The sequence below is a fragment of the Seriola lalandi genome, unplaced genomic scaffold, assembly GCF_002814215.2.
Source record: "Seriola lalandi dorsalis isolate HSWRI2012SDOR001 ecotype SW California unplaced genomic scaffold, Sedor1 jcf7180002054476, whole genome shotgun sequence".
NCBI classification, from domain to species: domain Eukaryota; kingdom Metazoa; phylum Chordata; class Actinopteri; order Carangiformes; family Carangidae; genus Seriola; species Seriola lalandi.
This window is the reverse complement of record NW_019525029.1, coordinates 356,319-371,947: the sequence shown is the minus strand read 5'-3', so window position 1 is coordinate 371,947 and position 15,629 is coordinate 356,319. Positions and strand designations below refer to the sequence as shown.

The 15,629-nt window shown below is 41.6% G+C and overlaps 1 protein-coding gene across 2 annotated transcripts in view; it reads left to right on the top strand.

The window, feature by feature from the left end:
* The window catches only part of ctnnal1 (catenin (cadherin-associated protein), alpha-like 1), a 47,617-nt gene that overhangs the window by 13,892 nt on the left and 18,096 nt on the right, over positions 1–15,629 (top strand). For both annotated transcript variants that reach the window (XM_087175572.1, XM_023412172.2), the window contains one exon: positions 13,626–13,815. In XM_087175572.1, coding sequence (XP_087031698.1) covers positions 13,626–13,815 — 190 coding nt within the window. The remainder of the gene's footprint in view (positions 1–13,625; positions 13,816–15,629) is intronic.

The window sequence follows — 15,629 nt, the reverse complement described above, 5'->3', positions numbered from 1 at the left end:
GAAACAGGGGGAAGCAGCTAGCCTGGTTCTGTCCGGAGATGAAAAAAATCTTCCCGCCAGCATTTTCAACGCTCAACACGTTAAATCACTGTAAAACTACTACTGAACATTTTCAGTATTTTGTTTTTTGTCTGGATTAAAGAAAAAAACGTGTTAAATAATAAGCTTTGGAGGTGCTGGTCGGTGGATTTTGTTAGCTTTGGACGTAGCCAGGTTTACTGTTTCCCCCTGTTCTCAAAATGTCAAATTATTCCTTTAAGTAGCTCCTTTTATGATGGCTGATGCAGTGTTTTTAAATGGCCATTTCTAATGGCATGTCTTTTGATAAAACATGGCTTTTCAGTCATGCTTATAAATGGCTTCACCTTACGATACCTCTTGGTCCTGGGTTTAATTCATAACTGACATTAAATTAGACGTAATATAATTTTTTTATTAATTTTTTTTCCCCCCACTATCCTTCCACCAGCAACTGTAAAGGGTTTTATAGAGAAACAAGTTTGGTGAACCACAACAGTAGTTTGTGTCATGGTCTGGCGCTCTCCAAACAGAGGAGATCGATTCCCTCTGCTCCCCTTCCCATCTTAGTTAACCTTGGATTGTGGTTAACAGAGCACAAATTGATCCATGGCCATGTTGTGTTTGTCTACCCCCCAGCGAGGACCATTGAATCAGAGCTTGCTCTCACTCACACGGTCTCATCTCGTGTCCCCGGTGTACCTCTTAACTAAAAGAGTGCAATTTCTTAAAGAGTTTTTAGATAGACTAAAGTGAGATGGCAAAGACTCATTTTCCTCTGTTTCCTGTGTAGCCGTGCCTTCTGGTTTTCTCCATCTTAGCTGTCCTCCCACTTTCCTTGTTTACTGTATGCCCTCTGCCATTCTCCCGTCTATCTGTCCATCACAGCTGTCTGTCTGGTTTTCTCCCAGGTTTATCATTCTCTGTTATCAGCTGCTGCTGGTTCCTCTGGGCTTCCTGTGCCTCATGTCAGTCTGACTGATTACACTGTAGCAATGCTCTGCTTTCAAGAGGGATTATGTGTTACTGTCAGTGCACTAACAAACCGGGTCAGTGGGGTCCTATAATGCAATTCTTATTTAAATAAATACTCCCACTCAAATATGAAGTAAGTCTTCATGCACATGAACATGAAACAAACTTTTAAATAAAAGCACACTGTGGGAAATAGTAGTAAAAATGCATGATGATAAAGATTGATTTGATTTTTCTCGTCAGAATCTGTCATGTGGTAAACTACAACAGGCTCAGGTCAGAGTGACTCCGCAGAGCTCTCTGCTCAGCACACTCAGTGGGCCCCCTTAAGACTTGATAGATTTCCCATTATTTTCAGACAGCCATGATGGAGGACCAGGTAGCACACAGCCTGTTCTGCTTTCCTTTTAGCTTCTACTTCCTGAGTGGAAACACTACCCTGCTATGGCACATGAATGGTAAGTGAGCCTGCTACCAAGCCCTGGAGATGAATACTTCTCTTCATGTGAAACAATCACAAAAATGTAATCTGGAAACCCTGGGCCATGTTTCCATCCCTCTATTTAGAAATCCGCCTTGGAGAGGTTTTAGAGAGGCTGTGAACACTTGAACCGTGGCAGAGCACCAAGGATCGATGCCAGGCCGTAATACCAGGCAATAAGTGGGATTATATTTGTCGTTTATTTGACAGTGAATGGTCCCTTGGAAAATATGAACTGAGTTTATTGGTTTGTCTACTGTTTGCCAACCTTACAATATATTGTTATGTTGTCTTGGCTTCTCAGCGTACACGTGGGCAAACAGAGCAGATTGATTGTTAGGATGCTGTAATATCAAGCCAGCTGCCCTTCATAATCATAGCAGTTGCAGAAGAAGCAACTGAAGGCCTCAGAACAGATTCCAGACATGTTTGTTTCTTACATACGGCTTACTGTGGTTTGTTTAATTTTTATACCCTTCAAAGAAATCTACGTATTGCATTGTTTTGAAGTCTGAGCCAAAAAAAAAAAAGTTAGACTAAGTCTCCATTGTCAGCAGTAAAAATATTTTTTGATTGAGGTACTATATGTTAAATTGGTATAAGTGCTTTGTCCAGTAAAAAAAAAATCTGCATTTTTCCATTATATTCAAAGGGCTCCCTGGTGAGTCAGCTAATCTGGCCAAGCTTGAGTTCCTTACACACACAAAAAAAAAAATGATGATGCACACTGCAGCAGCAATTGCTGTTGTGCCGTGGTGCGACAAAAGCTGGACCCCGAGAGAAAAAAGTATAGCGTTTGACACGTTCTCGTGCTGTGAGTTATACGAGGAGCCCGGAGCGAACATTTCATTTGACTACTCAGGGGTTAGATGCCACCTCAGCTTTAATGGGAAAGTCACGGTCACCTGTAGAGATTTAGCTGTAAAGAGAGCAGATAACGACGGTTTAGTTAGCAAATCATGTTATTCCTCTGACCATGAAAGTGCACAGTGAGAGCTGCTGAAATCTCAGTCGCGTAGCAGAAAAGTGATTATAAGGGTTGGTCAGTTTGTCCTCAGGGTTTCGCGGCCGGGGCTGGGATTAGAACGTCAACACCTTTTTTTTTGAGTAACCACTGAAATGTGTCCAATATTGAGAACGTCCAAATACCAGTCAGTCACTAGTGGCTCAGATTCTTCAGTAAAGTAAAGAGACATTGTTAGAGCATGAAGAGCTCGGAGCATGTTGGTGTCAAGGCCCAGGTGAGCCACTGCCTCGAGGTGCTGTGTATCAGATGCTGACCCCCGCAGTATATTCCCGAGTCGCATCCCCAGGTACACCGGAGATGGGGCAGGTGAACAGTTGAGACAGCCGGAGGGAGTTTGACCCAGCAGTCACGTTGTGTTCAGGGCTCTCTTTCTCTCCTCTCCTTGGTTGACCCCTCCCTGACTTTCTCTTTGTCTCTCTCTGTCTGTGTCTCTCTCGGTCTCCCTCCCACCTACTATCCAGAGAATTACGTGAGCAAGAAGGAATGAAAAGAGGTATTGTGCACTGTTGAATGCAAGCTGTGTGTGTGAGTGTGTGTCAGTGTTTCAGTGGCTGTCTTTTTCTCTACTCTAGCGCTATGTAACTATGCAGACATTGCGGCCTTGGCATGCCACAATGGTCCGAGGAGCTGGGGGCATGTTTTAACCAGTGTTATATTTATCACCTTTTCCATACGTCAGCCTCACATGTAACACGCACAGAGCATGTTTCTACAACATCGCCGGCATCATTTACAGTCAGTAGGTTGTTTTGCAGAAGTCAGAGGCTCCATTCTGACATTCTTGTACACAAATCATTTTTTCACGCTGAATAATGTAGAGGAACACAGCCTAGTTAAACTGCACTGTACATAATACATTGCCTCGTAGTACTTAATGTTTTGGAACAGAGCCCAGGACAACAGTACATACAAGTTAGATAGCAGTGCCTGTGTGTGGTCTCTTTTTGTGCAGTGTGCAAGTGGAGGCACATGTGACATAAGTCAGTTTTAGATTGTTTAATGCAGGGAATGGCCTCGTGTGACTGCTTGTGTTTAGACAAACATTCAGCTTTTAAGAAAATTAAGTTGAATAGAAAAAGAAAAGAAAAACATATTCACATTTCTCAAAAATATGTGTTAAAAAGGATTGTACTGGCACTAGTATCAAAACATTTCGAACACATTATGCTGGTCCCGACTTGTAACTTCTTTCAGCTCCTTTTATAAAAAGGCTTTGACGGTGCATCTATAAGAGACTCACTGATACAGAGTTCCTAAACAAACATGGTACTCTGTACTCCACTACTGTTGATCATAGTCTCTCTCAAGTAGTTGGCTATACACAGCTAGTTAGTATTTATCAGCGATAACCTTTCTTGCTGATGTTTGCCATGGATTCAATCTGCCTGTCCACATATTCAAATGTCAGCTCTGATTGCGGAGTCAAACAGTGGCCTTTTCTCATACAAATCCAATGGGGTACAATCTGATAAAAGTCCAAACTCATTCAGCCGCTAGTCCCTTTGCCGTTCAGGTTGTCTTTGCTGTCTGTGTTGCTCTCTGCTCTGCCAGCCCGAGTGCCTTCTTTACACACCCCCACTTCTCTCTGTCCACCTCTGTCAGTGTCCGCCTGCTTGTCTCATTTGCTGCATGTCTGTTGGCATACATGAGCGAGTGGACAAAAGTTCATGTCATCTGCTCGTCTTCTGAGCTGGAACCTTTGTCACATGTCACCCTCTTTCTCACCCACCATGGTTATCGTGTCTGGACTTTATTCGAACAAAGTGAAAACCGACTTAAAGCATTACATGGTTGGAAAATGCTGTATTTAAAGACAAAGTTGGACATTTTGCAAATTACGCTTATTTGCTTTCTTGCTGAGAGTCAGCTGAGAAGATGACCTGAGGCCTCAGGAAACAAATATTAATTAACTAGCAAGGTGCCTCCTCTAGCAATTTGAAACGTGATTAATTCAGAACCGCGGGCAATAATTTAATATCATCATTATTATCTAACTCAGTGGCACAAACATGAGTTCAGCATTATCATGTGACTTTAATTTGATATCAATACATTACGCTAAAGAGGAGAAATCTGAAAATAGGAAGCAGTGTTCTTGTGCAGCTGCAGTTACAGTTCAATAAGGACCCAATGAAAGCACATGGAGATGCTTGCGCTTTGGGCATAAATACACAAAGATGCAAATCTGTTTGTTGGCTACACTACATGACTGTCAGCTTGCCTGTCTGTTGGCCTCAGTAGTCTTCCCACATCCGTCACCTCCTCTGTGAGCTGCGCCCCTCTCCCCCCTCTGCGTCTCTCTTTGGAAATCAGCTGGTATTATCCCAGTCATCTTGTGGCTGTATAGGCACTCACTGATTTGACTATCTCTCTGAAATTATCTGCCTTACTGGGTAAAACCATCTGCGTTCAATCATCCGCAGCAGCTAGTACTGCCAGATCACTGCACTCTCTATCTTTATCTCTAGGAAATTTGGTGCTTCAGCTAGATAGGTGTGTGTGTCTGTGTGTGTGTGTGTGTGTGTGTTTGTGTGTGTGTGTGTATGTGTGTATGTGTGCGCGTGTGTGTGCGTGCACGAGAAAGAGAGAGCGAGAAAGTGTGTTTCAGTAGTTGAATGTAGCCTGAAAATTTCAGGACGATAGGCTGCTATCGCTGGTTTGGGGAGCCTTTACAGGGCCAGATCAGACTGATCTGAGGTCAGTTTGTCTCAGATTTATAGCAGTGTGATGTTGGCACTTTCTGTGTGACCTCCACCAGGTCATTACAACAAGCACTGACTGTCTGTACTGATAAGACAGACTGATATAAAGTGAAAGAGAAAGTATGTCTCTCTGCCTTTCTCTCCGCACACGCACTAGTTGACCAGAAAATAACCACATATTACATGAATAGCAGCAAAATTGTCTTTGGGATGTCTCACGTTTTGATTCTTGGGGATGTTTGCTTCCTTAAGCAGCAGAATATTTCACTTTCTGCTCCTTTCTGTTACTTTCCCAGAATGCATAAGTGGTGCTGGCATGGTGTCAATGCCTATAGGTTTTTAGAATCAGTATAAAGGTTAAAATTTACACTTATTCCCTAGGCTGGCAGCTCAAACAGACTTTGTGGTGTGTGTGTGAGTGTTTCCAAAGGTGTGTGTGTGTGTGTGTGTGTGAGAGTTCCAAATGAAAAATAACTCTATAAATGCAATGCAATTCCTAAAGAATGCATGACCAGTCAAGACTGCATATGTATGTGGTTCAGCGCAGCTTTCCGACTAAATTGAACTGCTGCCTTGTGGTTCTAATTTAAGAAGGTACACCAGAAAACTTGTATTCTGCTCCCATTAGCTGACTCGGAAACTCTATCCATTGTGTCTGTAGGCTGCTTAAAGAGCATAAAATGAGTGCTTCTTACATTTGCTAGATGAGGGCATGACTCATTCTTGCAGAATTGGCTGCTGGCCCCATATGTTTTACTGATGTCTGTGTCTGGTAATGACCAACTGGTGAACAACTCTGCGTCCAGAAAACTGGCTCGCTGCAGTTTGGACCTATTTCTCAATTTGTTGTCAGTGTGTGCGTTGTGCACTTGAAATTAGGACTGTAGAACTTTATTTCTATTTCATCAGGGAATGAAAGGGCATATGTTCTGTGATTAATAAGTTTTCGCAGTGTAAGAGTTGGCTGGTGCAGCAGCTCTGCTCTTTCATATTTCTGCTGTTCTGTGTACGTGCTTTTACAGTATACCCTAAAGGATGCAGCTTAAACATCACAAGCTGTTACTGTACTGTAAGACACTTTACTGTACTGCAGTAAGGACAGACTTGAATCACTTGCTGCTCAAAAAAGACAGCTAGAGGAGAGGTGGATGAAGGTAGGAGAGAAGGACAAAGGCCGCTGAAGTCGCAAGGGAGGGACGTTTGAAAGAGAGAAGGATGACGCTACATTCGCAGTGAGGAAGAAACAAGACCGGGTAAAGTGTGATGTAGATGACATGTCCTATTCTTTACTCTCTCCCTCCTTTCACCTCTCCTCATCTTTATGTGTCCGCTCTCCTCCTAACTCCCTTGTTTCCCTTTTCATCTCCTTCTATCACTTCTCCAGTCTGGCTGCCAACCAGTGCAGCATCGAACACCCGTCTGCTCGGGCCAATTTGGAAGGAATTTGCTCGCCCATTAAAGTGCATGTTCAGTGCTACTTTCATCCCTTCCCTCTTATGTTCTTTCTTTTTTTTTCTTCCTCATGGTCCCCAGCGAATACCCAGCCACATCTCGCCTTGCATCAATAAAGGCTGAACAGAATCTCGTTTTTTTTTTTCTGTTGAAGACAAAAAATAATGTCAGGAAACCTCCAGGAGAAATCCACATAGATAAGATACACATCCAGAATGTCCTTTTGGGTGCAGGTCTCCCCACAGCAATGATCCGTTTGTGCCGTAATGGGCTGAAATGAGACCTGGAAGTGTTCCTTTTCCCTGTTCGTTTTAACAAAGTGATCCATATGCTATAGAGTTTGTGTAATGAGAACAACAATCTGAGGCACACAGAAACAGGAGGCTCGCAAAGTTACCACAGACGGAGACTTTCTTTCTCATATTAGCAAGGACAAACAGGAAAACTCGCACAGACAACATAATGCTGACAGTTTAATTTGATCAGCAAGTAAACACGACCAAGATGTTAAACTTCCCTTTTTGTTTCTCTCTGCCTTGTCTCCTTCTCTTCACACTGTCCAATTATATCCTGCCTATGCACAAGCTATTCCAACATTCATACAGCAGTACTGCAGTAAATACTTGTGTGCATACACATGCGAATGCTGAAGTGGACAAAAGATAAACTGTGCTGTCACCATAGATGGATGGATGAAGTATCTTCTTTTGATTGACACCCTGAATTCAGACAGATCAAATCCTTGTGCCTGACCACTAATAGATGATTGTGACGCGTGTACCGTTTCTAATATAAACTCTGCATTCAGTTTTTTTTCTTTGAGGAAAAAGCTCAATTTGAGTTGTGACTTTCGTCAGCAGGGAAAGTAGAGCCCACAAAAAAATCAGAGATCTAAATTAGACAAATAAGCAGGGCAACAAAACACTCGCCAAGCAAGCAATTATCATGATGAATGGTTACAATGTGTGTTTAATAAAAGCCCCCTCAGGCCTCAGGATTAGCTTGTTCACACTCACTTTTATCTTGCTGGCTTTGTTTAATTTTGTTGCAGTTATTAAATGACAAGAATGACACAAATTTGCCACCGGGGGGAAAAAAAAAAAAAAAAAGGCTTTGAATCTGTTATGATTTTTCTTCCACAAACACACCCTTTTCTTTCCACATTTATAATTCATACAGTTGAACAACAATCCAGAAATCAGAACACAGAGAGAGAGAGAGAGAGAGAGAGAGGGGGAAGAATGACTCTGATAACGCCAAACTTTCCCCCAGCGTTGCCATTCAGTGAAACTCAGTCAGTAGCCATGGGAGGCAGCCACAAATGTTTCCAGCTTTTGTTACCCGCTGATTTATAGTCAGTCACTGTGTCCTTGAGGTGTTAGTCTAGATTTCCTGCTAACCAATGGGTGGGCTCTGTTCCTGTGTTGTGCTGCTCAGATTAAGCTGTTCATGCGTTTTTTATGGCTTTGTAATTGTCCTCCTAATTATGGACAACAAAGAGATGAGGGGTGAACGGTTGGGAATTGACTGGTTGTGTATCAGGGGAGAAAGTGACAAGAAGGGGACAGACAGCACAACAAGCCTCTGCTGTGCTCAAGTGCGAGTGAAAAAGAGAGACTGACACATTGTGATATTATATACAGAAGTGTGAATGTGGAGGCAGGGCTCTCACTCTTCACTACAAGTCCTGAGATATGAAATTTACAGATGTTTTCCCTTTTGATTACAGATGTAAGAGCATTTGATGAATTTTGTCATGGGGATGTAAAGGAGTTACGGGGACAAACAGGCGACGCCACTGTAATATACATCCATTCTTTAGGGCTCTGGGATGACTCATTTAATGTTACTAACGTTGCCAATAATTACAATATGAATTGAGCTTCTCAGCCAAAGTGCCAACTTGATGTCAATGTTCATCCCCGCTGGTTCCATTTTCTTTATGCTAAGATAATATGAGCAGGGCTAATACTGCCATAACCATGACATAATTAAACAATTGGCTTTTGGATTTGTTTTGGAACATGAGACCAATTCATGAGACAGTGGCGTAGACATGTAGCTAAAATGGACTCGCGTTACTTATGGTGGAGTTTAACTGAACGCTTGTTACTGTAGCTTCATTATGTCAACCGGGGAGGACAAATGCCAAGCTCGCTGAAATGACCGTGTGACAGTTTTTCTTTTAAGTTGTGAAATCAATTTATAAATATCATATCTAAGCTCTTTGTTTTAATTGACATTTGCAATAGCTGTAATAAGCAAAAAACACATTCATTTTTAGCAACTAAAGTAGGTTGTAGAAGCATTCAGCTAGGCCTGTCAATAAACAAATCTGTTGGAGGTCCAACTTTGCATCTAAAGCAACATTTGTGCTTATTTCACGGATTTCATATCATGTAAATCCTTGGTGGGTTTTGGAGGCTTTGGGCTGGATGCTGCTTAGTTGGTAATGCTCATTGGCATTCAAACACTGCTGGAGTGCAGCAGAGCACAGCAGCCTGTTATAGAGGGGGAGTGTGTGAAACAGAGAGATGAAGAATGAACCAAGAAGAGACATTTTAAATGAGTAAACTGCACAGAAATATACAGTAGATTTCTAACCTCTGGCCTGAAGGCAGCTTCATTGATTGAGCAGCTGTCTACAAGGTCTATCCGCTGTCTATACTTGTTCGTTATCAATTAAAACGTGTCCATACAGAACAGAGCATCAAAATCTGTAAAGTACTGAGAGTTGGCATTGAACCTATCTGTGGTCTTTTTTACTTATTCATGGTTCAGATATTTCTTAATTTAAATGATATTTTAACTCTTTAGTTCTTGTATTGCTATTGTTTTTTCAACAGCCTTAAACACGTGAAGTTTGGCTTCTTTTGCTAAAGGCGCCCTTTAGTGTTTTCTTATAAACAAAGTTTACACTCAACAATGTCGGGACCCACTGGGAAAAACTCTGCTCCACGGTGCTTCTGGTGGTCAAAACTCCACAGGGTACCTTTTTAAATGAAGTGTTTTACAGAAAAAGGCATCAGAACAGAACAGACATAAAGAACAGACTCCAAAAATGTCCATTAAGTTGAATTAACACCTCTCCAGAACGGTTTCAACGAAATGAAACATTCTTTAAGAAAGATATAACATTGTATACGATTGCATTAATGTGGCTCAGCTAATAAACTACTAACTGAGTATATTTTATCCATCTAGTACACTATTTAGGCCATACCTTAATACTCGAAATTGATTACTTTGAATAAGGAGATAACAAGATAATTAATATATTATCATAAAAAGAATGTGTTATCCTGCGATAACAAGACAATTAATTACTGATCACGAGCTTGAAGATTAAAATTATAATTGTATCCTCGGCTGCTCTCACCTGTGAAAAGCCAATCATTCAATATGATGTGTTGAATAGTAAATTAGGTGAACTACTTAAAGTGGAGCTGCCCCTGATGGAGGAAATCCCAGGCAGCAGTTATTCTCTGTTCTCTCGTTGTAATTCACAACAACTATTTCTCTGTTTGTCTTTCACAGACAGGCCGTCTTAAACGTGTTGAACTAATTTCACCCTCCTCAGCTGTTGCAGTGCAGAAGAGGCCTTTTCACACAGGAAGCCTTTTCCTGTCGGCCTCTCATGCGGTCTGTTTCTGTCACTTTCTCTTTCTCTTTTCCTCCCTTGGTTAGAGGAGAGGCTTTTTTTTATTTTATTTAAGAGGTTCTGGTGTTTGTATAGCTACACACATTCACACACTCTACAGGCGAGCTTCCTCTCATAGCCACACACAGATTTTGTTAGAAAAGCTTGAGGACTTGAGGACAGGGTCATCAGAAACACATATAGTTTATGTCACAGAAGTGTTAATCAGGTGTGCTGTATAACCTGAACGCCACCTGACAATAAACCTTTCTTTTATTATGAATGCGTGAATCATGTTTCACAGTGCCCAATTCCTTCTATTAGACCACATAATGTCCAGCCAGCCGGTGTTGGGTGTTTTCTAAGCAGTATCCTCCTCTGTGTGGATGAAAAAAAAGGCCGGGCTCGCAGGAAGGGTAGCTCGTATACTGAGATAATAAAGATAGAGTGATACATTAAGCGAGCAGACCAATAGAACTGCCTCGTGAGCACTTTCAGGTTCATGATCTCGCTACAGAACAATAGTCTGTCAGAGAAAGGAGAGCAGGAGGAAACTTGCACAACTGATTTTAACACTAGAGAGAAAAATGGCGACATAGTCAGATGGATACTGACAGAGCTGTGGAGAGGAGTAAAGAGGGAGAGCAGCAGGGTTGTAGTACTTAAGCAACTTCTCGCCAGAGCAGCCAGTGCAGTTTACAATCTGATACTGACATATACTCGTATATTCTCACAGCTCCAGTGTTTCATCATGCTTCTGAGCACTCTTCTTTTTCTTTTTGTTGGATGTGTGATTTGATAAATAAGTGAAGTTGAATCAAACACCCAGCTTTATTTGCTTCTTTAGTTTTTCTTTTTCTATATTTTCTTTTCACCCTGTACGTCTCAACTTTTTCTTTATCTCCTCTTTTCCTCAGGCGTCTTTTTTCATGCACACAGAAGTCAATGCTTGACAGTTAATGTAATTTTATAGAAAAGAACAGTAGGGCCTGGATGTTTGATAAATCCACGATGAGTGCTATAAATGGGTTTTCATGACTAAACCAAACCGCCATTGGAACTTCATCACAGAATAAAGATATCACCTTCGTTGTACAATGGGTTTAAGAAGGGCTGCAACTAACAATTGTTTTCACTATCAATTATTTGCAGATTGTTTTATATATAATTATAAAAAATCAATTAATCATCTGTAATGTGTTAAAAATTCTGAAACAAAATGGAATTCAGTTTCTTAAGAGTTCATGCTGATGTCGTCAGTTTGCTTGTTTTTTCCAACCAACAGTTCAAAAACTAAAGATTTTTAATTTACTGCCACATAACACAAAGAAAAGCAGCAAATCCTTACATTTGAGAAGCTACATTTTTCTGTTGTGCAGAATTCATGCCAAACCAGGCAGCATGTTTTTTTGTTTTTTTCACTCAGTCCCAGTTATTTTTCAAATTTCCCAGCCATTTGAAGATGGAAGATCGGAAAATAAAAATATTGAAATTCCTCCGCACATAATAAAATCGGTCAGCAAAACTTTGCAACTCAGAGATACTTGACAAGACTGTCAGCGAGGACGACGTGTGATGTACAGTATTAATGTGGGTCATGTCTCACAGGGCAGCGGCTCAGGAAGATTGCTGACTCGGCCTAATTCAAGCTTTAGCATTGTGGTTCTCACAGTAAGGAGGCGATGGTTGGAGGTTCATGGTCCGACTTTTGGACATTTTGAAAACATAAATATTCACGAACGAAACCGTGTGTCGAGCAACTACTAACTATGTTTTGGAATAATATCAGTGTCTTGTGGAGGCATGCTAAATAATGACAGTTGCTTGGAGACAATCCTGGCCTTTTTGTGTAGCTGATCAGGGTAGCTGATCTGTAACTATCCTGTCCCCTTTCCACAAACATCTGGGGATTAAATGTGTTAAATGTGTGTTGCATTCATGTGTGGGGATGCTGCTCATTCAAACAACCGTCTGAGATCAGCAGAACCAGTGTGCGTTTTGTAGCCCACAAAGACTTTACTGGAAAAGATTCCCCACTTGGACCACCTGTAGCTGTGGACCAATTAAAATCACCACCCACCATTGCTTGACCTAAAAGGTTTGACACACACATGCAGGCAGGCGCACACACACACACACACACACACACACACACACACACACAATGATAACAGCTGGAGAGAGTGGAAGCAATCAATAAATAATTGATGATAATTGGCTGTACCCATACATAATTGACACCCTCAATTATCACTAAGAAGCCCCGCCTGAGTTTCGTGTGTGTGTGTGTGTGTGTGTGTGTGTGTGTGTGTGTGTGTGTGTGTGTGTGTGTGTGTGTGTGTGTTTCTGTGTACCCAGCGGGTGGACTTGTCTTGTATATGTCAAACAGGACATGCGTTCCTTTCCCATCTGCTCTGTCTGTTGCTGTTCCTCTTTCGCATTTCACGAAATATTGTGCAGGTGATGTTTTCTCTCTGATTAGTCGATTATCCGCGCGCTGTATCCCAAAAATGTTATGTCCACTTGTTAGATGTGCTGGCAGGAAACTCCTCTCTCCAGATAAGCAAAGGAAGAACGTGCTCCAGACTCAATATACTCCCTTATCAAAAATGTTGTTTGGATATCGCAGCATACTTTCACTAGTTTGAGACTGCGCAACTTGTGTGTTCACTTATCTTCCCTGCAGGCTTAGACGGGTCAGTGGATAAGTTGTTAGACATTACTTAACTATGCCAGGTACAACAGAGAATGCCAGAGATGCTCGACTGTTTTACTTTTTACTTCCTCTGTGAAATTTTAGCATTTCATTGATGCTGAAATAATGAGTCAGTTGGCCTGTTTTGATGATCAATTAATTGTTTAATCATCAAACATTGTCTGGTTCCAGACTCATAAATGTGAGGCTCTTCTGTTTTTCTCAGTTTTGTGTTGTCGTTGGTTTTTGGATTGTTGGGTGTAAGAAAACATGCAAATTAAAGACTGTGGGCCCTAGGAAATTTGATTTTTTTTTAGTCTTGTCACGCATTTTATAGACTTCATTTTGAAATGGTAAATAAATAAAAAAAAAAAAAAAAAAAAAAAAAACAAGCAGATGATTCATCTATAAGAAAAATAATTGTTAGTTTAGCATAATTATAGTCTAGAGCTGTAGGGCATTATTTTTTAGACTGTCTGTTTGGAAACCTACCAGCAGATTTGCAGTGAAACTTGCCAGTAAAAGAAATTTAACATTTTATGTTTTAAAAAAAATAAAGGGTAATTAGTAATTGTCCTCCTTCACAAATAACATTCTGCTTTTCCCTTTTCTTCCTCCACCACACATTCCTGCAGATCACCACTCTGATCAACCATAAAGACAAGCCAAAGAAGTCCGAGCGCACCCTGGCAGCCATACACAGGGTGGGCCAGGCGGTGAGCGTGGCAGTGGGACGTTTCGTTGCCGTCGGGGAAGCCATCGCCACAGAGAACCAGGAGCTGAAGGATGAGATGGGTCAAGCCTGCTTCGAGGCACGCAGAGCAGGTAGGCCGCTTTGGCTGGATCTCATTATGTACTTGACATTTCTCTGAATTGCTGCACTTAAACTTTAACACATCGTCAAGTGTTTCTCTTTTGGACGAGACAGGGGTGGCTCTTATTTTGTGGTCACAAATTTATGCTGTAAAACTAATGTGAGGGTTCTTCATCATAAAGGCTTCTTCAGAGTGGCTACTGTGTCTTGCCCTCGTAAGCATGTCCACGGCTTTATGCTGTTCAGAGATTGCCGCTGAGGGAGTTGGTGGTCAGCCATTAAGACCTAAGTTATTGTCTCCTCATCATTGCTTATTTGCTTAGACAAACTGTGACATTTTCATAAAGCGTCAGGCATCACCTTCAGGCTTTGCAGTGTTATCAGATTTTAGCAAATTTCGATTAGTCTGGACAGCCCGGCTGTCAAACAGTGTTACACCAGAGGACCTTCAGAGTGCTCTAAAGACATTGTTGTTATTAGGTTGGTAGTAAAGGTTGGGGGGAAAAAAATGCTTCTTCACCCAAGGGTGCTGTGAGGAATGAGGGAATGAATGTGTCTGCACTGGGTTGGAAAGCACCGCATAATAGATTCTGATAGAAAGGTCTCAGCATCAGGCTGTCGGCAAAATTGAGGCAGTCGTAGTTTTCCCAATATTCACTGCTTCATAGATTTCTTCTGTGTAAAATGGAGAAGTGTTTCTCAACCTGAGGCCAGGACTTATTTTCTCCAGGGTTTGAATCTTCTGGGTGGCTGTGCCTTTTAGTGTGGACTTTTAAACTTCATTTCTGCAGTTTCCTACCTGCACTAAAACATCCAAGGTAGGGGGAAGAATGGCAATCTGGTCCAGGGTGCAGCGTGCCTCTCCCCTGACATGGACTGCACGAGGCTGCAGAACAGAACAGATAATCTGCATGGATGCATATATCGAGTTCACAAACGGAGAGAGACAAAGAGGTACAGAGAGTTTTTTTGGGGTTGGTGGAAACGGTGACAACCTGTGTGGATCACTCTCATTGGACTGTCAGCTTTTACTGAACCCGAGAGAGAACAGGTGAAATTTTTTTTGACTAGTGTTACTACTACTACTTCTTGTAACATTTTCTGTTTAGATGCTGTCTAAAAATACACACTCACGACACATCACCCCCGTATCCTCCCGTCCGTCTAAACTTTCTCACAACTGTGTTTAGATGTTTGACACCTCTTGCTCGAGGAATCACTTCTTTATAGTTGGCAACTTATTTGTTATCAGGCAAAACAAGGACCTCATTTAGCCTTCTACAGAGCAGACCGGAAACATATCACACTGGATAAGAATTTAGACACAACACCGTGATAATAGGTTTATGTTTTGGGGAGTGGGGTGTGTGTGTGTGTGGGGGGGGGGTTAGTTTGTGTAGCAAAGCGTTTAATCCTCACACAGTGCTGATTTGTAAAGACGGCTAAAACTCAGACAAAGAGAGTGCTGGTGGGAGGAGGAGAATAGACTGATGAGAAAACGTGCATGTTAATGTGTGTGTGTGTGTGTGTGTGTGTGTGTGTAGGTGAGGCCAAGTGAAGTGTGTGTGTGTGTGTGTGCGTGCAAATGTCTGGTTGTGTGTTACCCACTGTGACTAATTTATTCCAGTTCTCACTTTTCCTCTTAGGGAGGTGTTTTCACAGTTTTCCCTTGCACTTCTACTGACAGACACTGTACAACTGCTCCCTGATTTAAAAGAAAAGAAGAACTTTTTGTCTCGTCTGTGTCCATATTTAAAAAAAAAAAAAAAAAAAAAGAAGAAAAAGATGGAGACATCTTCAGGGATAAAAAAGAAAGTCTTTTAAA